At 53.9% G+C, this 24658-nt stretch overlaps 10 protein-coding genes across 10 annotated transcripts; 4 read left to right on the top strand and 6 right to left on the bottom strand.

The window, feature by feature from the left end:
• Positions 1-2276: 2276 nt before the first annotated feature.
• On the bottom strand, positions 2277-3523 carry J4E85_007978 (uncharacterized protein; the record flags this gene model as incomplete). The annotated part of the gene is made up of 3 exons (XM_051472208.1): positions 2277-2886; positions 2942-3183; positions 3230-3523. The coding sequence occupies 3 exons, from the start codon at positions 3521-3523 to the stop codon at positions 2277-2279; spliced, it is 1146 nt and encodes a 381-aa protein (XP_051323673.1).
• Positions 3524-9115: 5592 nt separating this feature from the next.
• Positions 9116-10683, top strand: J4E85_007977 (uncharacterized protein; the record flags this gene model as incomplete). Its single annotated transcript, XM_051472207.1, is given in 2 exon segments — positions 9116-10645; positions 10657-10683. The coding sequence occupies 2 exon segments, from the start codon at positions 9116-9118 to the stop codon at positions 10681-10683; spliced, it is 1557 nt and encodes a 518-aa protein (XP_051323672.1).
• A 1118-nt stretch (positions 10684-11801) lies between these two features.
• J4E85_007976 (uncharacterized protein) lies at positions 11802-14146 on the bottom strand (the record flags this gene model as incomplete). The annotated part of the gene is made up of 4 exons (XM_051472206.1): positions 11802-13452; positions 13503-13969; positions 14020-14087; positions 14131-14146. The coding sequence occupies 4 exons, from the start codon at positions 14144-14146 to the stop codon at positions 11802-11804; spliced, it is 2202 nt and encodes a 733-aa protein (XP_051323671.1).
• Positions 14147-14767: 621 nt separating this feature from the next.
• On the bottom strand, positions 14768-15122 carry J4E85_007975 (uncharacterized protein; the record flags this gene model as incomplete). Its single annotated transcript, XM_051472205.1, has 3 exons — positions 14768-14845; positions 14910-15024; positions 15091-15122. 3 exons carry the CDS (start codon positions 15120-15122, stop codon positions 14768-14770), a joined length of 225 nt encoding a protein of 74 aa, XP_051323670.1.
• A 357-nt stretch (positions 15123-15479) lies between these two features.
• Positions 15480-16299, bottom strand: J4E85_007974 (uncharacterized protein; the record flags this gene model as incomplete). Its single annotated transcript, XM_051472204.1, has 2 exons — positions 15480-16097; positions 16150-16299. 2 exons carry the CDS (start codon positions 16297-16299, stop codon positions 15480-15482), a joined length of 768 nt encoding a protein of 255 aa, XP_051323669.1.
• Positions 16300-16676: 377 nt separating this feature from the next.
• On the top strand, positions 16677-17197 carry J4E85_007973 (uncharacterized protein; the record flags this gene model as incomplete). The annotated part of the gene is made up of 3 exons (XM_051472203.1): positions 16677-16712; positions 16782-16995; positions 17064-17197. The coding sequence occupies 3 exons, from the start codon at positions 16677-16679 to the stop codon at positions 17195-17197; spliced, it is 384 nt and encodes a 127-aa protein (XP_051323668.1).
• A 383-nt stretch (positions 17198-17580) lies between these two features.
• Positions 17581-18211, bottom strand: J4E85_007972 (uncharacterized protein; the record flags this gene model as incomplete). The annotated part of the gene is made up of 3 exons (XM_051472202.1): positions 17581-17644; positions 17692-18056; positions 18116-18211. 3 exons carry the CDS (start codon positions 18209-18211, stop codon positions 17581-17583), a joined length of 525 nt encoding a protein of 174 aa, XP_051323667.1.
• Positions 18212-18482: 271 nt separating this feature from the next.
• Positions 18483-19165, top strand: LOC1 (60S ribosomal subunit assembly/export protein; the record flags this gene model as incomplete). Its single annotated transcript, XM_051472201.1, has 2 exons — positions 18483-18824; positions 18887-19165. The coding sequence occupies 2 exons, from the start codon at positions 18483-18485 to the stop codon at positions 19163-19165; spliced, it is 621 nt and encodes a 206-aa protein (XP_051323666.1).
• A 279-nt stretch (positions 19166-19444) lies between these two features.
• J4E85_007970 (uncharacterized protein) lies at positions 19445-20770 on the bottom strand (the record flags this gene model as incomplete). The annotated part of the gene is made up of 1 exon (XM_051472200.1): positions 19445-20770. The coding sequence occupies one exon, from the start codon at positions 20768-20770 to the stop codon at positions 19445-19447; it is 1326 nt and encodes a 441-aa protein (XP_051323665.1).
• Positions 20771-21270: 500 nt separating this feature from the next.
• On the top strand, positions 21271-24324 carry J4E85_007969 (uncharacterized protein; the record flags this gene model as incomplete). The annotated part of the gene is made up of 1 exon (XM_051472199.1): positions 21271-24324. One exon carries the CDS (start codon positions 21271-21273, stop codon positions 24322-24324), a length of 3054 nt encoding a protein of 1017 aa, XP_051323664.1.
• Positions 24325-24658: the final 334 nt, after the last annotated feature.

Genomic DNA, 24658 nt, shown 5'->3' with positions numbered 1-24658 from the left:
CGTCGGAAGGCGTGACAGGGGAGACACGCACACTCCTAATGGCGATGGTGTTGTCGCAGACGATATTGATGTTGATGAGAGTGGGTGTGAGTGATGCGAAGAAAGGAAGTAGACGACCAGGTGGGACGATGCTGCGGCGCTCAAGGCCCCTGGGGCCGGAGCGGGTCGCGCACTTCCCCGCTGCCCAGGCCGTCATCGACACTAACGGCAAAGGATTCTAGCGAACTGTTGTTACATGCCCAGGTACCTACAAGGAAGCAACTGTGCAAAGATTAGTCATTTTTGATTTATCGTGTTCCTCAACCCCAAGACAAGCGTTCTACCACGTCGGACGGTCGGATGATAGCCCCCGAGCCGTACCTGGGTACCTACCTAGGTAGTCTTGCTGGATGATGCAAAACTCAACGCCACGATAGATCGCGATGTTCGACCAGTCACCTTATTTACATCTCACGAGGAGCGGTCCAGCAAATGATGAAACACGAGCTCTTGCTCAATTGCAAGTCCCTCAGCGCAATACCTAGGCACTTTGCATTGCCTAGTTAGTGTAGAAGGTGAGGTATATACCAGCCTGCTGTTTCCTCGGTCTCGACATCAAGGAGACTAAAGAGAAGAAGCTTGATAGTGGTACACCTATTCCCCTGCGTGTTCAGGATAGATTCTAGTGGTTATGCTAGACGCCTGCTTCTTGTCGATCGCAATGTTGCGACAACCGCAAAACCAGCACGTAGTGACCGAGATAGAGTTTAGACAGATCATGAAGGTTTATTATACGCGATCTAAATAAAAGCTCCGTTGATATTCACATTCCGCTAGACGCTACAGGTGTTTTCGCCGTGCCATGACATGTCAGATCTGCGATCGGGCTGGGTTTGAGTTCGCAACCAGGAGGACGGCTCGGAGGTCTGGGTATAATGGGGATTGAGAGCCGTTGCAAGGAAGCCCTGGGCGGAGTGAATGTACGTGATTCTTTCCGCGGCCATGGGTACATGTTCACGGAATCTTTCGCCATAGGACGCGGTGCAGAAGTCCGATCAGATTCGCATCCCGGGTATGAGATTGTCCCATCCATGACATAGCGTATTGGAGATTCCCATTGATGAGTAAACATCGTACGATTGAAGTCGATGATCTCGTGAATTGTCACCGTTGGGGCGTGATGGGAAGCGTCACAGAACATTAGCGCATAAGCGAACGTACTCGGATGTCCTCGAGATAGTGTCCTCCGATAGTATTCTCCTGGAAACACTAGAAGCTGCCCCTTTGGCACGTCGAACATTGCTGTCCTTCCATTCTGATCTGCTAAGGCACGTCAGTCGTCAGGGTCAATGAAACCCGGTACACTGGTGAGATCCAGTGTCACCGGCCCTTCTTCTGCCGGTTTCCGATCTATGTATATGAGAGATGCGATTCGTCTAACACAAGGTGTTTTGCTACTGTACTCAACTACGCGAGGACGCCCGGGAGGCAGAGCGCCGATCGTTCGGAACACTCTCCGACAGGTATGGAAACGACCAGCGATCCGGTTCGCGGACCGATTGAGATTGCTATAAGTACATACGCGATTCACGTTCGCGAAAGGGAGGCAACGGATATAAGAAGCGACCGGCATGCTGGTGCGCAATCGGGCCGTTACCGAGGTGCCAGGCTCGAACGGGCTAGCGAGAGATGCCTGTGGAGATGCCGGAGGGTGATCGACAGCTCCGTCGGCATCGTCGACGTTGCGTGCCACAGGGAGCATCTCCGTCAGACGCGTGGCTCACGTGTCATGCAGATGACGGCGGCAGGTCGGTTCAAAGCGTCCGTCGATGTTGAGGCCTCATGCTTGGCCGTGTTAGGCAGGCGGCATGTTGTAGCCCAGCGCTCAGGTACGTACCTTGGTGCGCTATCCACGAACCCCTTAGGCACTGGGGCTGGGGCTATACTCGAAGGATATCAAATTCAAGCCTTCCGGCGGGTGGCGCTGCATTCTCGCCCGAGTCCATGATCGCGGCTAATAGTGGAGGCCAAGACTGGCATTAGCCATTCAGCGCGCGGCGGAGTTCGACTGTATGAACGAGTGGTGGGTATAGGAAAGAGGCGTTTTGCGCACTGCGCCCTCGGGCTCAGGAGATGGTAACCGAGATGCGTTCCCTGGCAGGCGGCACGTCGCGAGGTACCGTGCGCTGTTCCGTTGGGAGCTTTCAACATCAGACCGGGAAGTGGAGAGGAGAGGAGACGGGTTCATGCATGAGCAGGTTTCGGAAGAAAAATGTCAAATTCTATGTTACAATCGCTCAGTGAAGTACCGAGTTTGGCTCAGCGACGAGATCCTTCTGGCTCTCGCTGTCGCTGATACGCGAGCTCTGCTCGAAATGCTGCTCGAAATGTCGCGAAACGTATATGTTCTTGCCATACATGCCTCCTTCTTCAGAAGTTGTCTGGTATGGTGTCGTGCTACCTGGTCGACCCAATTCGAAATCATCGTCCATGCGCCTTGCTGTGCTCCTGACACCAATTTGCTTCGTGCTGGCTCCAGTTCCCGTGCCATTTCCGTAGATTGCTCTGCTGGCGTTGAGCGATGAAGAGAATCCGGGAATGATTTTGACGACCAGTGGCTTAAGTGCAGGAAGTGATGCGCACACGATAGCAAGGTTCATCTCGATCGCGGACCAGTAGGCTGTTGGTGCACTGTAATAAGTGTTGTCATCGGGATGTGCAACCAGGACGACGAGGGCGTGGAGCCGAAGGATCGACACGACACACACGAACCAACCGATAGTAAGGATGGCGAGGAGAGCAACCTTCTGACGCATGGCGATTTGCAGGGTCCAGATGACTCGAACGGGAAGGAAGGCGACGAGAAGATCGGTTACGATGTTGATGCTAGCGTTCACATACCAAATCCTATTGTCAAATTAGCATTGCGCATCGTAAGGCTGAGCAAGTTGGTAGCACTCACGTCTTGTTGTCGATACACTTCGAAGTCGGCTGCTCAAGGATCTTCCAGTAAGCGTGGATAGGGACGCATGTGAAGATCGAAGTGATGATCGTAGATACACCCCAAAGAATGCAAATGGCCATAACGATGTGGAGAGGGATGCGCATTTCTCGCACAGTGAAGATTCGGCCGTACTGCAGAAGGATAGACACTTTGGTGAACATGAGGCTGGCGTTGTAGCAAATGATACTCCAGAAGAGGTACTGGGATATATTAGCTTGATACTATGAAGAAAGGATAGTTCCTCACCTTCAAGATGATTTCAACTCCGGTAGGGAACTCGATGAGGGGAGCGTGTTTGCCGTTGCCAGCGTTGGCTTGCATGACCTGAAGTATACCGGTCGCGATGGAGAGAGCCATAGAGACTACGATGGTGTAGTCTTCCCATCCTAATGCTCGTCCCAGGTATCGAAGCCGAGTGAAGAGACGTAGGCCAACGCATATCACCGCGATGCATGTAAAGGCAACGACGATAGACTTGGTGAGTGGACCTCGATCGTCCTTGGCCAAGGCAGCCGACTGTTCGGGTGTTAAAGGATCCATGGCGGTTGCAAAAAGGTACAGACGATGCCACACGTAGCTTGTCGATGTGTCGGACAGGTACGATGAGGCGACCAAGGCAATCCTTTACATATGTATTCGCGGTTCCCTGTGTGTGGAAGAGTACATGTGTCAGGCACTGCGCCCAGAGGTACCTGCACTGCAGGCTGCACGGGCTAGTGCGCCAGTTCACACAGAACCGGGATGCTACGTCGTTTGAGGAGGTATCCGAAACTCAAAACCGATGGATAAACATGACCCTGGAAGCAGCGGTAGGGAAGATCTGGGGAGATGCTGTGCCTAACGAAGGAGCTAGACTTAGCGGACGGCAAGAAGTTGGCTCGGGCCAATGAGACTATGGACTCCTCACTAAACACGCAAATAGTCTAGATTTGAGGGGCGTGTTCTCATGGCGAACCGCTGCAGTCAGCAAGACGACATACGAGGCCACTTGCATGATGCAGTCTATGCGTTTCTCATGGCGGATGCTGATCTTTGCCGTCAACCGAATGAACTTCTCCCAAGCCAGGAACTCGTCCCTCGGTTCACCGGGTGAAGATCATGCAGGTGCTTTGACGAACGAGCTTTCGCGTGGCGCACCCGATGTTACACAAGAAATCGTCTTGGTCGAATACGCGACGTCCGTTGCTGAATGACCAGGCTGGCTAAGTCCGTACGGAATGGCTTTCATGATCAGGCGAGAGCCCAGCACGAAGCTGTCGGCGCGAGCATACTGCGATTGTTTCTTGTACGGTCGAGCAGCATTGTTGTTCATTGGCCGTATCCTCAGCAAATCTTTCCGCCTCCGGTCTTGGCTGGTGAAGTTGTGCGTCCGCGTCAAGATAATATCTTCACATGCTGAGGGGTACACCAGCACGGAATACCGACCAGGGTACCACTCGAAGTTGGTAGCGTCATGCACGAAAGCCACCAAATACCGGCTAATTTGTGTGGTGTAATCTGCCCGTAGTCCTAGTGCGACACTAAAGTAGAAGATGGCGAGTCTTGATGTTCGGAAGCATCCCTGCGGATCGGACTTCAAACTCTATGATCGTTAGCTGCCTTACCGCGTACCAACCTGGTGCGCTCTGGTCCGCCGTTCAAGACAGGCCCTGCAAAATAACTGATTAGAAGGATACATCGTATAGTGCTTGTAAGGCGGGCCGCCTTTGTCCGTGTTGTAGACCGCGGGTTGAAAGAAACTCCAGTGTATTGATGAGGCGCAACGCCACGCCATGATTCCACCGTGTCCGCAGTTGTCTCAACAGGCGCGGAAGGCCTCGCAGCTGTACGCACACTCTTGTGCGTCGCAAACACCGTGCGAGATCATCTCGCCTAACAAAGCCCTGTTGAGTGTACTGCTGAGTCTTGTTACCGATCAGGCGTCACACAACATCGTGACGCATATGCAATTTTGGCATACCAAGCAATGCAGCATGTGTCGTTCGCGTGGGAAAGATTTGCTGAAGGATCATCCATGAGGTAACGTCCGTTTCAAACTCGAGTACTGCCTCAGGAACCGTGATCTCGTGCAGATATTGTGCTGGCAGCGACATAACGCGGGGTGCGGCAGGAATCCTACAGCTGAGGTGTGCCCGGACAGGGTCGGTTACAAAGTTTGCGCTACGTCAGCGATGCAGCCAGACGAACGCCCATGCAACATCAGTTGATTTGTGATCTGTCGCGCAGTACGAAAAAAGTTTTGTAGAAGTGCGTCATGATCTTGCCATGTAGAGTGCGTGCAAGCAAGTGGATGCCTGAGAACCTTGGAAGGGAGAAGATACCGGAACCTCGGAAGCATCTCGTGAAACGTGATCTCAGCCGGAACGGGTCGGTAGCGCCAAATTGTCTCCTTGGCGCACTAGTCTAGTTCGAGACCGCAGCAATGATTCTTTGAGAGCTGACCCGAACACCAGCCATAGACTGTGGTGTCTTTACTAGCCACGCAGATCTCCGAACCTCCTCAACGATGCAGGATTAGCGTGCGTATCTGAGTTGTAACGTGTGCTGCGTTGTGGCACGCATGTCGATTGCTGTTCTTATCCTACAGTACCGCGCCTCTGGCACCTTCACGTTTCGATAGCTTGAGTATGTATAGCCAGGGTCTTTCGAGATCCTGCACGAAGATGGGTTCGCCGTTGGATCGACATATGGCATGGCATCTTCGCGATTGACATAAGTAAGCGAAAACGGCGTAAGGCGCCCCGCAGTAGGTGTGAGCTGACCCGGACGAACAGTTCAAGCACAAGCCAACGTCTTCTCAGCAGTCTCGGAGCTCCAGTTCAGCGATCGTCGGCCCCTGATCTGCGGTCACTGGTCACTACCCAGAGAGTCACAGACCTTCGAACCAACATGTCACCTCGCATTAACACACCATTCCACGTCTGCCAGAACTTTATCTTCTTGATGTCATCTGCATGTCGCCGTTTCGGTCTCAATGGCGTTTGAGAATGCTGTGAACGAGCACAACTGTGCTCCACATGAACCGCGCCACTCGAATGACGTTGCTGAGAGGACATGTGAAGAACGAACTGATGCGGTGGGCGCTGCATGACACCCCTTTGGATACTAACAACATAGTCGATGATCCGGGAATGAACAACGATACAATTGTCATGGACGCAAGGCGGTCTACAAACGCCGGGAGAATACCATCAACACTTAGCTCGGTATCCAAACGTCGGTGGCCGGCTACCGGAACTCAAGGCTCTCCTGTGCTGGCTAGCTTCACGCCTTGCACCCGGTCCATCGTTCTTCGGAATCCGGATAAGCAAGCTGCGGGCGCATCCCGCTTGTCGGATGAGTCTCCGCTGGCGTACACTGAGATGGACGATCATTCAATAACACTGAACGTTCGTACGACTGCGTGCATCTGTGTGATTACTATACACATGTAAAGTTTCTTACTCACTGAGGTAAAACCGCATAGTGTAGAAGGACAGAAACAAATTGGTGTTGAGTTCACGCTGTCCACACACTCACATTCGCTGGACCCAGACTAAGCTACGAACGAAAAGCTTAATGAACAACAAATACCCTTTCTGCTTTCCTCTTTGCCACCATAGTCCTGTTGTGCAATGTCTCTCACTTTCAAGGGGAGAGAGTCTGAAAACGGGAGGAACCATTTTCACGACGCTCGAACCCAAGCCAATCAATGCCGCGTAGACCTATGGACTGGTCATCCAACGATGGCGACAGGATACTTACAAGACGATCTATCTGGTCTTGATTAAAGGACGCATCCCTCAGTTCGAAACCAAGCTTCAAGTAACCTCGTCCAGGGCGCCTACGGTGCTGCTGGAGTACGCTCGTATCATTTTCTGATTGCGCTATCGGTGTCAGAAGGATATTGCGCTTGTTCGGCAGCAAAGCCCACATCTTGGAGCTTATGCTTGAGCGTATTGGGTTCATCGCAATGCACCGGTAAAGGTCCTGAGTCGAGAACGAGGAGTGCCCATTCTGTTCGTGGAGCTCTTTCAATCCGTCAATCAATGCGCGCGTGAGCGACTCGGAGCCAGGAACTATTCTGTCACAGCTGCTTATCAACTCAAAACGCCTAGTAGTCTCTCGATCCCTGTAATTGGAGTCGCCTTCGTCATTGGACACATGACGTGTATCGCTGTTAGTCGCATACGTCGTGTCTAGTATCGCAAGAACGTCTCCATCGACTTCGTCCGAACAAAGAAAGTCTTCTGTCTTGTACCAGTTTATCTGACCACTGGTAGAAGTGCCAGCCGCTGATGGTTCCGAGGACGGTAAGAGCTCGAGTCGACCGGCATTCTTGTAGTGGATAGCATGGCCCGCATAGTACACGATCAACAAGGTATGAGGTTGATCGTAAGTCTCGACAAAGGTGGTCACAACTCGGTCCATCTGGTGTTGTGGTTTGCTTCGATAGCCAAGTTCAACAACGTCAATCTTAAAATGGAATCGGTCCTGGAAGACATTCCCGAGCTCTTCTACCTGTGATCAAATCAGAACACTTGCGTGAAGATTTTGGATGGTGCTAAAGTCCAACTTGAATCTAGAATCACTTACTTCGTTGCTAGTTCGGAGCTCATCCAATTCATCTTCCCATTTCAACAACAACACAGCCACTTTTGCATAGCCGCTGGGTGCCCCCATATTCCTGGCGATTGCTTCAGCCCACCAGTCCTGCATTTCCACTGAATGCTCTTGCGCCCTGTCGCCTGCAGACTGTTTCAGCCTTGAATTGCTTTTGTCTGGAAGAAACGTCTTAAAAGCTTCATCGGCGCTTCGTTTGCGTGAACCATCAAGTGCCAGCTTTCGCTGCATCTCCAATTCGAGGCGATCGAATGCATTTGCTTTGCCTTCTCCGTAGATAGGTGGCATGTGTACGTCGAAGAGGCCAAGTAGAGAGTAAATCGCGTCCTCCTCCCGTTTGGTTTCCCGCCCAGCTGCCCAGGACATGCGCTCTCCTATACTAAACTCTGAGAGATGCAGCGAGGAGGTCCCCAAAGCTCGCGAAGGAATAGTCGTTGCTTGACCGATGGCCTGCGACAGTGTTCGCTTATCACCTAGGCGATCACCATCAACAGTGAAGAACTCAACGGAAGATGGTGCGAGTAGTTCCTGTAGCGTCCAGCCTCTGGTGAACCATTTGCTCTTCTGGAAGGCAGCCTTCCAAGGCGTTCGCGGCGGGGCTGTCACATCGGAAAGATAGACGTAGCATCGGGTTGAGTGTTGATACCATGAGAACATGGAGTTTATCGCTTTCGAGAGTTCTACGCTATCTTTCTTATCAATGCAGCACGTATCCACCTAACGGGTATTAGCCGATGCGCAGAGGAACAAAACTATCGTCAGATTACCCAGGAAAACTCCAGACCATCATCGGCAGCTTGGTTAGCACAGAAGTGTAGTTTGGCATAGCCCTGCTTTTCTTTGCCCCTGCCTTTCACGATATCTTTGAACGACACTTCATCGTTATCGGAACCCCAGGTGTGTGATAGTATAGCGTAAGGCGGCAGCTGTCTGTCGTCATAGTCAGCAAGGCTGAACTCGCCGTCAGTGTCACGCCGCAGAAGGTGCATGTTGTAACAGCAGCGGAAGGAAACTGATCGAGTCGCCACCTAAGGTGGTCGCAATGGAAATTCGCAGATCGTGCGCTGACAGCAGCGAAGGAGTGGAAGATAACATGATCATGTCAGCAGTGGCGTGGCTATTCCGTTGAGGGATCGAGGTGCATCCTTCTGAAAGACATGGGTTGGCGTCGCGCGAAGCTGAAGTGGGGCGGGGCAGATTGGCAGGGTCTCCACCGGCGCTTTGCCCGCCTGGAAATATCTAACATTCCATCCACCGGACTTTAAAAACGAGAATGAATGGCGACCACCCCTCAAGCCTTGCAAATTCAGGATGTCTGCTCAGCAAGGCTGAGCTGAGCTGTGTTACCACACCCATGCGGTTATTGGCCAGCATGGTGAGCTGAGATGTGCGGCTGCGCCCCAGCCGCAGATTTCAGCCTTCCTACAACTGCCTCTCACGAACTCGTGTCTCTGGCCTCTTCTTTCGTCTGAACAATGTTGGATTCATCTATCTACTGACCAAACGCGATCGTTGATTCAAGCGCACTTGATGGCGGATCCCCTCAGTATTGCAGGGTCAGTGGTGGGGATCACTGCAGCCGGTGTACAAGCCTCAATCAGACTGTACGCAATCGCCGAGAAGGTCGTCACAGCCAGCCAGCGGGTCAGGAGTATTGCGGACGATATCAGCAGCACATGCGCCATTCTGAACCAGGTGCGCGAACTCATTATTCCTCAGCCTGATGCGCAAGGTACACTTAAGTCGGTCTTCAACTCCATCGCGCTGGGCGACATCTCACATGCTCTGCGTCGCTGCAGAGCAGTATTCACCGAAACCGAAGCTCTGTTGAGTAATGCATTTGAGCAAGTCAGAACCCGCTCTACTCCGCATTCAAAGATCGAGCTATCCAAATTCGAAAAGGCGAAATGGCCTTTTCTGCAGCCACAATTCGATGACTTACGAAACGATCTACGCGGAGCCAAAGGGGACCTCGTACTTATGATAGCCGTCGCCAGTCTTGCCCTTGCACAGAGAAATGGGCGTCAGCGACCAGTTCATGATAGGGAGAGACTGGAACTCGGATCTACGATTGTACAGCTGCAGCGAGCCCGTACCATCAAGCCGCAAGACCGGAGTACTGCAGAGACGTCTCAAAATCAGAGGCGCAGCCTGCGAAAGCTGTTTGGAATGCGTAAGAATGATGATACGGATGAACACATGATGCTCGAACGTAATCGGGGCATGGACAGCACACGAGTGTCGGTGTCTGGCAGTCTGAAACCCACGACGGCTTCTCCCCGCGAACTACGGCAAGATGCAAGATCTTCAACCCTGATCAACGACTGGGCACATGGTGTCCCTCCGAACGACGTCAATATAAGTCCCGAAGACACGTCGTCACCATCCACTGCAGGAGGAACGATCCTGGCCACGTTAGCATCGACTTCACGGCCCTTGGAACTGATGAGACGAAACGTGCCCGTTGCGCCGGACTCGCTACGGGAGCTGGATTCAGAAGAGCCAGATCCTCGAGACCAAAATTCTTTGCCAGCGACAGCAGCTTCGCCATCACCTTTCGTGCCGACTGCAATGACTCAACCAGCCCAGGAACAGCCGGAAGCGACAGTTACTTCAAGCACGCTTGCGGCCACTCCATCAATCGCAAGCGCGAGTAACGAAACGCGATACTATCAAGGCTGGGTCACCAACTACCTTGAAGGGCTGAGTACTGGTCAAGGGGATTCTCTTTCACCAGACCTGATGAAATTACCGGATCGATCGCTGGAGAAACTGGTCAAAATTTACACTGAGGAGGGTCGCGACCCACACATTGCAATATCGGAGCTCACCAAACAGCAGCAATGGCTCATTCAGCACAGCTGCTCAAAACGCCCTGACGCAGAAGTAGCATATGTGAATGTGCAGCATAACATCACTGTGCCCAGCGTATTTGGCCTACTGAAAATCGACACGCTAAAGTGGATTGTGGTGTCAAGATCACGTTTGCCGCCGATAGACTTTCATGGATATGAAACCGCATGGAGGCCTAAGAACGAGCCTATTGACTCACCCTCCAAAGTACCATTCAGCATAAGGTACTCCAGCAGGAGGAATGAGTTGGATCACGGATACATTGCCCATGGGCCATCATCTCCAGCGCCACCACTACGTGCTTACACTATCGATCATGATACGGAAGAGAAAGAGGATGATCTCAGTCGTTGGCTGTTGTCAAGGAATGGGCTACCGCAAACGAATGCGCCATCATCATCTGATAGGTTGCCGTCAACAGACGTGTTACCTGGGTGGATGAGGAGCCCGAAGCCCTATGAAGTCCCGATGCAACATGGAGGTGGGTGTGCCTATGACCCAACTCTCACGTATGGCTGTATGCAAGAAGAGCAGCAGGTATCTCCACCATCTCCGACGAATCCGACAACTCCTACTACTTCAACATACTTGGCCCAAACGCGTCGTCCGTCTGGCAGTGGAAGCCGTCCCGCCACTCGAGACGGCCAACGACCAATCAGCAATGAGATGGTCATAAAGATTGGCCAACGGCCCCGACACCCTAGAGTGGCACCTAATGACAGCAGCGGTAATTTACCGTACGTACCTACTGTAACATCAATTCTCCCTGCTCCTGGAGTCGATCGGCCGCGAAGAGTTCCTAGCAGGTTCCATCAGAACAGACCAAGCACAAGTTGGTTGTCTCCCTTCCGACGTAACAGAAACAATGCGCTGCCTCCTGTTCCGTCCACGGAACCCGTTCTGTACGCGGAGAACAAGGATGATAAAGAGGACGAAGAGGATGAGATAGTCAATGAGCTTCTTGCTCGATGGACGACATCGTGATCCAAGCTCTTTCTTTCATCTTCATTCACAGCAGGAGTAGTATATATAGGTAGCGAGACGACATTGATTGAGCAGATACAAAGAAATTCTCGTAGTGTGATTGTAGACTTTGGTCATTTCCTGGACTCTGGCTACGCAATGAAGTGGGTGCGGGGCACGTTGGAAAAGCAGAGTCTACAACTGAGCTTGGCACTGCTCGAATAACCTGACACTCTAGACAATAGACCTGAACAACGAGAGATCTCTACGTGCAAGCAAATGTCTCTCTTTTGTGCTTACTCCAGTCTATCATATCATCCACACTAATCCATCTACACACCTTTCATCGCCATCTCAGCGTCCATAAACGACCATCACCCTCAATTCCATCTCCACCACCTCAATCCTTGACCACTTTCCCAACAATCCACCCCTCAGCATACCTCTTCCCCGCCCCCGCCTCCGGAATCTCAACTTTGAACCCTCCACCCACATCACCCCTCCCCTCCTCCTCCTTACCACCACCCTCTCCAACCACCACAAAATCCTTAATCTCCTTAACCGCCAACCCCAAACTCACACAACTCGCCACCATCCTCTTAACCTCGTCCTCCCAACTCGTCTTCACACCCTCCGCCTTCGCCGTCGCAACACCCAATCTCTTGTATTCGGAAAACGCTGCTTTCGCCGCCTTGATACGGTCGTCTACTTCTTGCCAGAGCACACTATCCTTATCTTGAACGTCCTGAACGAACGCCTCGGGCGGGGGTTCTGGACTGGATGGAACCGGTCCATAAGGCTGGCTATACGCTTTGAAGTCATCGAACGGCGGTGCTTCGGGTGGTTGCAAAGCGAGGAAAGGTTTCATTCTGAGTTCATACCGTAGTTTCTCTGTGGAAAACGGAGTGCGGCGGGGCATGGGTAGTTTACCCAAGTAGCCGCAGATGACGTAGAAGCGGGCGAGAGCCAAGGCCAAGGATGCGGTTCCCTCCGTCTCGACGAGCAGGGAGTCGAGGAAGGGTGACGCTTCTTCCACGTCCTGAACCTCTCTGAAGCGTCGCGATTTAAGAAGCTCGGTGGAGATACTGAGGTAGTGTGCTTCCACCCTCTTCAGCAACTCTTTCCGTCGTGTAGCGATGAGCGAGAGGAAGAGGTACATGCCCGCGTACTCATCTGGCAGGTAGATGTCCTGTTCGAAACCGAGTAAGATGACCTTTTCAATCATCCACAGCTTCTTGTGGTAGACCCAGGTGGAGAGGGAGAATTCCATGACTTGGGCACCCTGACCAAGGGTGGCCGCCGCGGAGGAAATGTCCATGTCGATTGAGCTTGCGTCGGCTTGCAGGAGGTCCCAGCCTGTGATGACGTGCGTCAACATGCGTCTCAGTCGACAGCGGTTCTGGCCCATGGCGACCCAGAGATCGAGGTAGGCCTGACCGGCGCGGTCTACGAATTCGTCGATGAGCATGGCGAATTGGAGGCGTGGGGGTTTGGGGATGAGAGCATTGCGCGGGGGTGACATTGTCCAGTTGATGGGGTCTATGACGGGTGAAGACGGAAAGACGAGTGTCTTTACGTCGACGAGAGGGAGGGAGACGGAGGCGTTGAGGACGTCGGGGTGGAAGAGTAGAGTTGCTAGGTAGGAGCGGGCGTATGTCAGTGGCGGTGGTGAGCGAGCGGAGAAGTGCCATAAGAAGGACTGGTATTCGAGGGGGTCTTGCGGAAGAGCTGGGAAGCGCGTGGCTTCTGCGCAGTCGGTGGCTATCTGGTGTAGCTTTTCCAACGCATCCTTGAAGTCGAGTTCTACGACAGGCCGTGGGGGTACTGTGGACGCGAGACGGCGTTGCATCTTCGGACTGAAAGCACCAGGCACGGCCTTCCCAAGCTGATGCGTATTCTTCAGCGAATCGATACCTTGAAGTATTGGTGGCCATGAGTAGGATATCTGGTCGAGCGATAAATCCAAGTCGAGAGCGCGGAGGAAGTCTTTCCGGAGTTCTAGCCTGGAGGTAATAGCCTTCCGAAGCGCGTCGTTGATCTCAAAGTCGGGACTACGATGTGTTAGCAGGTCATCAACTATCCAGTCCGCGGTAAAGCATACTCCTCAATCGTCTCCATTGCCGCATCCAACTCCCTCAAAAACACATCCATCGGCACACTAACAAACAACACCCGATTATACGTATGCGTGCAAAAGTCCTCCTCTTCAAAGTAATCCCTGCCCGTAATCTTGGCAATCACGAAGTCGCATCCTTTGATCAACGCTAGACAATACGCTCTCAGTACTTCCAGCAATGGTCCAGGTCGTCTTTCATGCAGGATCTCTCCACGGTAGAACTGAGCCTGCTCGAGAATCTTAGTCTCGGGCCAGAGCAGCTTATCGATGTGCAAAGACGTGAAGAGGGTCTGGGATAACGGGTAGCCGGTATGCCAGGCCATTTCGTAGCAGAGTAGTTGGTCCATGATGCCTATTAGTTCCTCGGGTAGAAGGGGGGCCAGAGTGTCGTAGTCGTCTTCTAGGGTTTCTCCGGGCTGGAGGAAGCCGCTGTCCATTTTGGGGTCCATGATCTGTTGCATGTGAGAAAGAGAATCTGATTCTCGAAACAAGAGCGATGTACCTCGATGGCCCCGATCGACTCAAACAGCGTAAAGTATTCATCTTTGACGAGTTGACCGACTTCGAGAGCTGAATGATGTTAGTCTTTGTTGCCTGAACACATCGTCGCTACCACCGTAGTGCGACATGACGAGGCAGCCCCGCCATGCCCCTCCATGTACCTGAGATGGCAACTCACCATTACAAGCCCTCGTAAACTTGTCCGTCACATCATGAATCTTTGGCTGCGTCCCCGTGACCGGGTGTCTTGATTGTCTCAAGGGTAAATTAGCGGAAGTAGAGGCCGAGATGGTAGGCGCAGACTCTTGCGCATGCGAGGGGCCTGTGCATCATCAGTATCGACTGCTCTAACGCAGAAGTAAAAGAAACAATTACCAGCCCCGTCAACGGCTACACCTGTGTCATGATCCGGGGTGGGGGCTGTGCTGTGGCTGCTAGACGCATCTGCCATGTTGTGGTGGAGTCGATGCCGATGCGGGAAGATTTGTGACAGCCGAGTTGGACAGGCGCGCGTCCGAGGCAAGCGGCAACATTACTGGTAGTCACGACCGTGATATCACTTCTACTTCACGAGCGCATTGGATTATTGGGGAGAGTGAATGTCGGCTCAATTGTTGGTGTGCATCGGCTTTGATTCCGCTCCAGCTTGATAGTACAGCTTATACGTCTATCCTCCCCAAGCGTCATCTCTCCTCCGTTGCCCATGCCACTCCATCGTGTCTATGCCATGTCCCTTGCTCTCAATTGCTTTACGAGGTCTTGGCGGCATCGGCCTGTGCCTGGAGCGCCGCAGCGTTGAGCTCCTTCAGCTCGCCCTGCTTGCCGTTCTGCCCATTTCGTTAGCCCAGCCCAACTTCCTCATTCCATCCCATCCCCATCATCCTGACTCACCTCCCACTTGGCGAAGCGGAGTTCGCTCTCGCCCCTTCGCTCGGCAGCGATGCGCTTGTCCTCCTTGAGCGAGCGGCGCACGACGCGCGATGCGACGGCGATGTAGCGGTTGTAGCTGTTCAACAGTCAATGGCGGGTCCAAATCTGAGGCTGCAGCGGCTGCAGAGGTGGGCGGGCGTACGTGAGACCGGCGGCTTTCCACGCGAATGCCATTGTGATGGTAGGATGCGGGTTCGTGGGTGTGGACGGGGTTTGGGTTGCGGGTGCAGGTGTTGAAGTTGCTGAGCTCCGGCGAGATTTCGCGCATGCGGCTCGGAGCTGCAGATCACGTGCACATATGAGGTACGGGAAGCGTTTTGGGTAAACTGTACCCTGGCGTATACGTAACATTTTACTTGATGGAAAGCAATTACAAAAGACACTGAGTACCTCCAAGCTGTCACTGGAGCACTCCTAAGACAAACAGAAATTCGTAATCGTGTTCATTATATTTTCATAGCCAGGCAGCTACATCATGATCTACATCTCTCGTCAAGCGGGCATACTGAGTCTTGCAGGTTGCACGCTTCCCTACAACTCCATGGCCTCTCCGCCCTCGGCGTTATCATCGCCGCCTTCCCTGTTCTCAAAGGTAGCGTCCAGCCACTCAGCGACATCCTGGCCTTCGTGGTGCACAAAGTCCTCGCCAATACCGCTGATGCCGACGCTGGTGTTGTCGACAGTCAGCTCCTTGTCTTGTGACAGCGACTCCTTCAGCGCCCTCAGTGCGTGCTTGATCAACTCCTCCCTGCTAGCGCCCTCGAAGTCGTCCAGATGCCTCTCAAGGTATGTCCTCGCCATTTGACTCCTAGCACCGATACCACATGCAACCATCTCCTGTGTGACACCGCTGGGCTGGAACTCGAACAGATGCGGGCCCTTTGCGTCGACACCGGCAATCAGCAGTCCTACACCGTAAGGTCTCCGTCCGTACTGTTGGGTGTTGGTCTGGGCGCGGTCGGCGATGCGAGAGGTGATCTCAGAGAGGGGGATGGCGCGGTCGTATGTGAGGCGGGATGCCAGTGATTGTTGCTTCATGAAGTTGGAAAGCACGCGGGCGTCCGAGGCGAGACCGGCGAGCGCGACACCGAAGTGCGAATCGATGGTGATGATCTTTTTCTGGTAGGAAGAGAGTTCTTCGGCGTTTCGCTAATAGTCTGTTAGGGATCGTTGGCATAGTTGAGAGAGCGTGGGTAATTACCTTGATCGCGGCGAGTACTGCATGGGTCTTGCTGACGATTCCGACGACGACGGAACCCTGCTTGACAGCCTCTTGTGCATACTCCACTTGGAAGATGCGGCCTTGTGGTGAGAATGTGACCGAATCGTTGTCGTAGTTGTTGCGGAACATGTTGAAGGCGGGATCGTGGGGTGTGGGGTGGTTTGTGGAAAGCTAAAAGAAGGAAGTCGAGACGCAGTATGTTATACGGTGGTGCTGCAGTCTAGTGGCGAAGACGGTAGTCGTGTGGTGTGCGGCGTGGGACGAGTACCGAGAGAGTGTGGTGTTGCAGCTGGAGGCACCCGCTGTTGACGACGATGAGCTCCAGAAGCTCCAAGCTTGGCAAGGCCCTTAGCGCGTGCGACGCAACCTCACCACCAGGCGTCTAGCAGCCAGACCCCCATCACAGCAACCGAACATCTTCGCCGGACCGAGGATCGAACCGAAGGAGACGTCGGCGCATACTTTGCAACACACAATCGTCACGTGCACCCCTCTACGAATCCACCATGGCCGGCATCAAGACCATCATAGGGTTGTCCTTCGTACGTCAGCCTGTCGCATGCACGCGCGCTCGCTATGCCACTATGCACTTGCTAATGTTGTTCGACTAGGTCCTGGCGATCGGCTTCCTCCTTGTCATCCTCTCCGCTGCGCTCTTCAAGAACTACCTCACGCTTCTCGTCGTCGCAACCTACGTTATCGCGCCCCTGCCCAACTGGCTCTGCGGCCGCGCAGCAAACCGCGATGACTTTATGGAAAGCACCGGAAATGGTGTCGTGGACTTTGGACGGTTCTTGACGGGCTTCTTTGTGGTCATGGGTATCGGTGAGTACACCCGGGTGGCACAGGGACGATTCTGGGGGTATCTTGGCAGATTGCTAACACGTTGACAGCCCTCCCGACACTACTGTGGCATTCGGCAGAGATCGCGGGCGGCGCGGCGGCCATGTCCATCTTCGGCGGTCTTTTGATATACGCGACCATCATTAGCTTCACCCTGTTCTTCCAGGAGCAAGAAGACTTCTGACTCGCCGGCGGGACTCAGCAATGAGGAACCGCACACACAATCTGGTCCAGCGCGACCACTGGAGGAATGTCGAGGGCGTTGAAGGCAAATGCTGACAGCCGGAGGATTCGGATCGGTGCTGCCCATGTTTATGTTGTACCCATAGTTTGCTGAGCGTTTTTGTACAAGTATATCGAACATAATGCATAGGATGACTTTGGTTGTCCGTATTGAACATGATAACTCGAAATCGCTGAATGACTGGCATGAAACAACAAGCTGCCTATGACGAGCAGTCCCGACCCTTCAAATACTCGTACATAATTATATCCATTCCACGCGCGCGTCCAGATACAGAACGCGCGATATCCGTCCTCGATCACAGCCTTCGATCCAGCAATAGCCTACAACGCCAGGTTGTAGGTGTATTCGTCTTCCATGTTCTGCGCGATCCAGAGCACAGCGGAACTACGCAACATTAGCAGCCATCCCAAATCCTCACATATCGTACTCACCTCAGCATAAGAAGCGCATTAGCAACGACGTTTCCAACGCCCAGCCAAAGAGTCGGCCAAGTATGCCCGACAACAACAAACTTCATAACCATAACCACAACACTGCCCGCAAGACCACCAGCCAACAGCGCAAAGCCCAAGAACAACACCAGCCTCGCCTTCCACGCGACGCCGTTTCCAGAGTAGGAGAAGCTGTCGGCAGACAGACGCGACTTGTCGATGCTGTTGATGACGAGCATGCCGAGGGCGCTGCAGATGCCGGGGATCCAGTCGACGAAGGTGATGTGGACGGTTGGTTCGGAGCCGTTCATGGCCGACTTGGACCAGACCGAGATGTCGATGAGCGTGTAGAAGCCCATGGCGAACTGCGCGGCATTGTTAGTGACTGTGTTGGTGTAAGGTGAGGCATGCGAGAGGCGCGCACCAAGGCTCCCGCGATGTAGACGCCGGCAGTCCGCGTGTTGGCGCTGTTCATCCACGCGGGCTTGGGGAAGCGGAAGAGGCGATTCGAGTCCTCCATCATGCCGTGCGTATGCGTGTGCGACTCGGTGGGGAGTGGGATTGTGGTGGTGTGGGTGTGATGCAAGGAGCTAGCTAGCAGCTGGAGATGCGGTTGCGCCAGTCGAGGTTGCGGTCCACCCGGTCGCGCCTGCCCTTGGCACTTACGTGCCTGGTCGCTCGGCATCTGCAGCTCGCCAACCGCCGACGAAAAGTTCCAGACTTCCAGACTGCTTTACCACCAACACCAACTTTTGCGCCAACTTCACCCACGCACCACGTCCTTCGCTAAAATGGGTCTCTCCAAGCCCTCCACCAAGGGCAAGACCTCCTCAAAAGGCAAATCCGGCCCTGCGAAGTCCGGCGCCAATAAACCGAAAGCGAAGTCTGCGAAACCGACTGGTAGCGCGCCCGAGGGCATATCGAAGCGCAAGCAAAAGTCCATGTCCTTGGCTAAACCGGGTGGCCAGCAAAAGACCAAGAGTGTTGTTTCGAGGGATGGCAGGAAGAAGAAGCGCGTGTATACGGAGAAGGAACTGGATATCCCGGCGCTGAACGGCATTATACCTGCTGGTATTGCGAAACCGAAGGGTGTGAAGAAGGGGAAGAAGTTTGTTGATGATCCGGCTAGTATGGTATGTCAATCTAATCCTCCGTTAAATTCCTCTCTCTTTCACCTAACACTAACGTCTTCAAGATGGCCATCATGTCCGTCGTCAACGCCGAGAAGGAAGGCCACCTCGAGTCCAAGATCGCCAAAGCACGCCAGCTGGAAGAGATACGCGAGGCCAAGCGGAAAGAAGCCGAGGCGAGGAAATCAGACAAGGACCAGGCTTTCGAGGAGAGGAAACAGGATCTCAAGAAGAAGAGGAAGAGGCATAGTGAGCCTGGTGCGGGTGGAAACAAGGACGAGGGCGATAAGATCAAGGAGAAGGATCGCAAGTTCAAGCAGAGGAAGAGGGTCAGCTTTGGTTGAAGGGATGAACTGTGGGCGTGAGTTCGGTTTTGATGGGGAGGTACAAGGCAGACGGTCAGACATTGCGACGAGGCAGATGCACACCGTGTACGATATCGAGAAGGCCACTGTCGATAGGCAGCGCATGCAGCAAACGCGAGCGTAAAAGCACGGCAGAGAAGAGGAGCGTCATATGTCGCGCAACACCACAGGTCTACAAGCGATCTACGACATCTAAAAGTCTATGATACCCAAACAAATTTACAATCCAATCCAATATCGAACTCCCAACTCAATATTCTAAGCATCAGGCAATATCAACCTTCGATGATTCGGATCGAAGATCGGATACTTCTTCCCTTGCAACCCTCCCATATTCACATCTGCTCCCTCGTCCACATCTTTGGTAGCCTCAAGATCCACTTCTGCGTGCATCTTCTCCAGAAATGCCGCCGCAGCACTCGCGAACCACCGCCCCCCACCCAACTGAAAAGACCCCAAATGACCACCCCAATCCGTCGTACACAACAGCGTATTCGGATTCTGCAACACCTCCTGATACGGCAATCCCGCTTTATTGCTAATCGGATCGTCCTCCGCATTGATCCCCAAGAACGGGATCCGAATCGCCAACACCGCATCCACAGACTGCGAGTCCCTGTAGTATGCGCCTTCAGTCGGATACCCCCACGTCGGACACTGGACATGACGATCAAACTCATGGAGGTATTTACTCGCTAACAGCGCTGTCTCGTTGATACCGGGGTTCTTTAGTATCTGCGAGCGGTGCCGGTGGAAGAGATTCATGAGGTTCTTGCCCATGGTGCGGGAGTAGATGTGGAGGCCTAGGTAGGTTGATTGGAGAGTTGTGTTACAGACTTCTAGGTTCCAGGGGTTTGAACAGGATACCGCGGCTTTGAGGGTGCAGCGGGGGCCTTCTTCGCCGCAGTAGTTAGTGAGGATGTTGGCGCCGAGACTGAAGCCTATGGCGTAGAGGGGGCGGTTGGGGAAGAGGGCGTGCAGCGTTTTGATGGTCTGACGTAGGTCCCAGGTTGCGCGTGAGTTGAAGAGTTGGGGTGTGGAGATCGCGGAGAGGGCGCAGCCACGGCCGTTTACGACGCACGCGGCCCAGGGTTGGGATGTGGATGTGAGGAGCGGTTGGAGGGTTTCGCGCAGGTAGACTTCGTGGGAGCCGCCGGTTAGGCCGTGGAGGGCTATTAGCATGGGCGTGCTGTCTGAGCTGCCTATTGCGTCCCATTCTTTGGACGTGAAGTTTGTGGTTCGCTCGGGGAGTTCGGTGGTGTCCTTTTCTTCGGCCATTCGTGAAGCGGAGGCGAGTCCTTCTTCTTTTGGTACTACGAAGTCTACGGCAAAGGTGCCGGGGTAGACGGAGTGGTCGGAGTCGAAGATTTGGCGCTTGTAGTAGATTTCTGGGCCGGGGTCCTTGACGGCTGTGTACATTGTCTGGAGGTGGCCGTTGAAGAGAAAGGGGTTTAGACGGCATGGCGGGATTGAGGACTCGGCGATTTCTTTCAGGTTTGTTTTTGAGCCAGTCTTGGTCTGGAGGGGTGTTGGCGAGGCATGTGAGGTGTAGGTCGTTTTGCTGTGGCCTAGGAGCCAAGACATGATGGGTTCAGTGGGAGTGGTGTCCGGTCTAAATTCGAGAAGACGATGCGATTTTGTAGGAGTTCTCAAGACACCACTGATTAAAATCCCACCTCAGCACTATTACACGCCCTCGGTCCTGTTCGTAGCTCTTTCACGATACCCCCACTCGGTCAATCAATGGCTGGAATGTTTGGTGTACTTGTTGAATCTAGATTCTGGGAGGGCCTTCGGTGTGAATCGACCTTGACAAAGAGATGGTGAAAGTCTTATCTAGAACCACATACGTACGTAAGGTTGAAAGAATTGGGCCTCGGTCTGGCTACGACTAGGCTGCATGTGTTGGTGCAGCAAGCGCGCGTCTGTGGGCCAATGGCGCTCAACGGCGCTGGCGCGTTCGCGATTGCCCAAGTTCGCGACTGCCCATTACACGTCCTCACGTCGACACCCCGCTTTCGCCCACGATGCACCGCCTGTACCTCGTCTCCCGGTGACGATCTCCCTCCTGAGTATCCTCCGCCATGGATCCGCGATATGGCTGGCAGCCCCAGGGCTATCCCAACGGCCAGTACAATCCGTATGCGCCGCCTCCGCAACAACCGCAACAGCAGCAGCCAAATGTCTACCAACAGCATGGCTATCCGCAGTACCCTCCGATGCAGATGCAGGCGCCACAAGGATATCCTCAGTCACAGCCACAGCAGTACCAACTGCCGCCCCAGCCCAGCATGCCCCGACCCATGAGCCAGCAGTATGCGCCAATGCCTCCCCAGATGCAGCCACCACAGCAACCACAGCAACCCCAGTACCAACGACAGCCTCAAGTTGTCATTCCCCCGAGGACACAGCAATATGCCCCCATGCCGCAGATGCAGCCCCCAAGGATCCGACATGTCCAGGTGCCGGTCCAGCGAACAGGCAGCACGGGCATCGCGCAAACAGACGGCTCGGGTGACCAACAGCGGCGGTATAGCGCACAGCAGGCACCCAACACGCCCAGCTCCAAGCCAGTGCAGCGGTCGCCGTCATTTCAAGAGAATGGGCCCAGGCCACAGCAGCGACCAGTCGTCACTCCTTCGCACAGTCAAGCCCAGTCTCGCGCGCCTCTACAACCGCAGACGACGCCTCAGCAACAACGGGTACCTTCGCAGTCGACGCCTCAGCAGCAGTACATGTCCTCTCAGACCACGCCGCAACAGCAGCGACCTCCGCAATCGACGCCCCAACAACATCGTCCTCCACAGCCGACACCCCAGCAACAGCGACCCCCACAGTCACAGTCAACGCCTCAGCAGCAACGTATGCCCTCACAACCAACGCTCCAAGAACAACGTCCTCCCTCGCAATCTACGCCTCAACAACCGCGACCCCCACAGTCTACCCCTCAGCAACAGCGACCCCCTCAATCAACGCCCCAACAACAGCGCGTACCCCCACAGTCTCGGACGCCGTCGAGCCAGTATGGCAGTCCGTTCCCACAACCGCCCTCGTCCAAACCACGCATGCACCCCCAAGTCGTCATACCGAAAGCGTCGTCTTTGCACCAGCTTACGCCCACGAAGCGCGCACATCTTCCCCAGAAGGCCCTTCCTGCCGAGCTCTCCGAACTACTGCTCACGGCTGCGGACGAATACATTTCAGTCGCACGAGGCATGGGATCGCTGCTTATAAGGGAAAGGAGGGAGGCCGATGTTCGACAATACTACAAGCTAATGTCCACTGCCATGGGGTGCATGGATACTGTGCTGAAGGACTTCAATATGCCGCCTAGGGACGAAGCCAAGCTGCGGTTGAGGTACGCCAGCTTGATGATTGAAGAGACGGATATCGAGGCCGCGGACATCTCCAGTCGAATCGAGGAGATTCTGTCGAAGCAGATATCCCTCTGTGGACGCCATCGCCTGCAAGACCTCAAGTTTGCTGCCCTCCATCTTCAGGCACGATATCAGTTCAAGACCAACCACCGCGCCGGTCTCAAGTCACTCGACCAGCCTATTAAGGAGGCCGAGACCTTTCAACACATTGCCTGGGTGTATGCGCTGCGGTTTCTCAAAGTCACGCTCGCACTGCAGATACCGGGTCGTGTCGAGGTGGCATTGGCTCTACAGCAACTCCATGCTATACAAGATCACGCGGACCGGCGGGGTGATCGAGCCATCTACGTCGCTTGTCATGTACTCGAAGCGATGGTGCATCTACGCTCGGGTGCAAGCGATCGACTCGAACAAGCCCAACGTGCCATCGCAGCAGCCAGAAGCCTGCAGCTTCAAGTGTCAGCCAAACAACTAGGATCGTTTGGCACTCTCATCGACATCATTGACATTGCTAGCGGTATCCAAAAAGGCAGCCCCAACCCACAGAAGTCTACTGCGCTTCTGGAATCCATACTAGGCGACAAGAACGAACAGGGCAGCTCCCAAAGCGGCGTCTTCACTGTTCTCATTGAGCGGAGCTTTGGGGGTCACTTGACGTTTGACACTGCTGGCATCTTCCGAAAGAACGCGGAGCAAAAGGACGAACTGGTGTTTGCATGGCTTCCGAAGGAGGATCTTCAAGCGTTGTGCTTCCATATCTGCGCTCTGGACCAACATGTTCATGAGAAGGGTCTGAACTTCATGAAAGAAGCACATCAGCGCTTTCGAGAGACGGCGAAGCGACGCGTTTACAATGGCGTCCCTATATCTCTCGCGTTTGCACGTATCGAGTGGAACATGGTACTGGATTGGTATTCCATGTTCGCCATCGGCCTCATGGCGCAGACTAGGAACGATCATGCAACCGCCAACGATGCGCTAGGTTTCCTCAAGAAGAAAATCTCGACGACCCCATACAACAACCGGGAAGCATTTGCTCGTACGCTCGCCTACTTCTCCGCCATCACCGACCAGATTAACGGATCCCACAACTCCGCACTAGCAGCATTGTCCTCGGACGTCCTCGCAATACCAGAGAAGGGCCATGCAACCCCCGCCAAGACAGACATTGCAATAATGGCAGCCCTGAATCGTCTCCTCATCCTCCGCGATGCCTCACATCCACAGCACTTCCAAGCAGCCCTCCTTCTAGCCCAAATCAAACCCCTCTGTGACGACCACCCGAATCAATACATCCGCATGGCCTTCCGCCTAGTACAAGCCTACCACAGCGAAGACGCGCCCATCCTCCAACAGAAAAAGACTGTCCAGTCCGCCGTAGGCATGGCCCAAGAGATCTCGAAGCGAACGCAGAACTTTGAGTTCGTCGCCATGATGATGTGTTACTTTGTTGCGCGCTTCTTCGCGGAGACCGTCGGCGAGAAGAGTATTCAGGCTATTCGTGCGGCGAGGTCACAGGCGGTTAAGGTTCATAGACCGTTGTGGGCGGCTGTCGTCGCGGGTTTGTGTATCAACACGTATAGACGGAATGGGCTCATGGTGGAGGCGGAGATGGCGGCGAGGGAGTTTGAGAAGGTGAGGGAACAGTTGCCGCTTGCGTTGAAGGGCGCGGATGATGTGGATGCGGATGCGGATGGCGATGTTGATGCTGAGGGAGAGGAGGACGTCGATGCTGATGGCGATATTGATGTTGTGGGTTAGTTAGGTGGAGGTGATGTGTTGTGCTGGCTTCTTTTTCCTTCGACAATTCTTTTTCGAAGCATTATCTCTTGCATTTGTTGGCGCAATATGCCGAGGCTTCCATCATGTACTGTAAGGGTTCGAGATACCATGTCAGTCTATGCGCGACCATGCGCGGCGTTCAATGCACCTGTGTCACCCATGAGATGGAGAAGAGTGGCTTTTGATAGGTGAGTACGCGAAGAAAGATGTCACGCCTTACAATACGGTTTCGTGTCTACATGTATTCCTCAAAAGGCGAAATCGTGTCTCCTCACAGTCAACATTTTAGTCTCCTAGGCTGTTACGTACTTCT

The sequence above is a fragment of the Alternaria conjuncta genome (assembly GCF_024043145.1).
Source record: "Alternaria conjuncta strain BMP 0040 chromosome Unknown scaffold_12, whole genome shotgun sequence".
Lineage (NCBI taxonomy): Eukaryota > Fungi > Ascomycota > Dothideomycetes > Pleosporales > Pleosporaceae > Alternaria > Alternaria conjuncta.
Note: the sequence above shows the minus strand (reverse complement) of the source record. Positions and strands in the feature narration are given on the sequence as shown.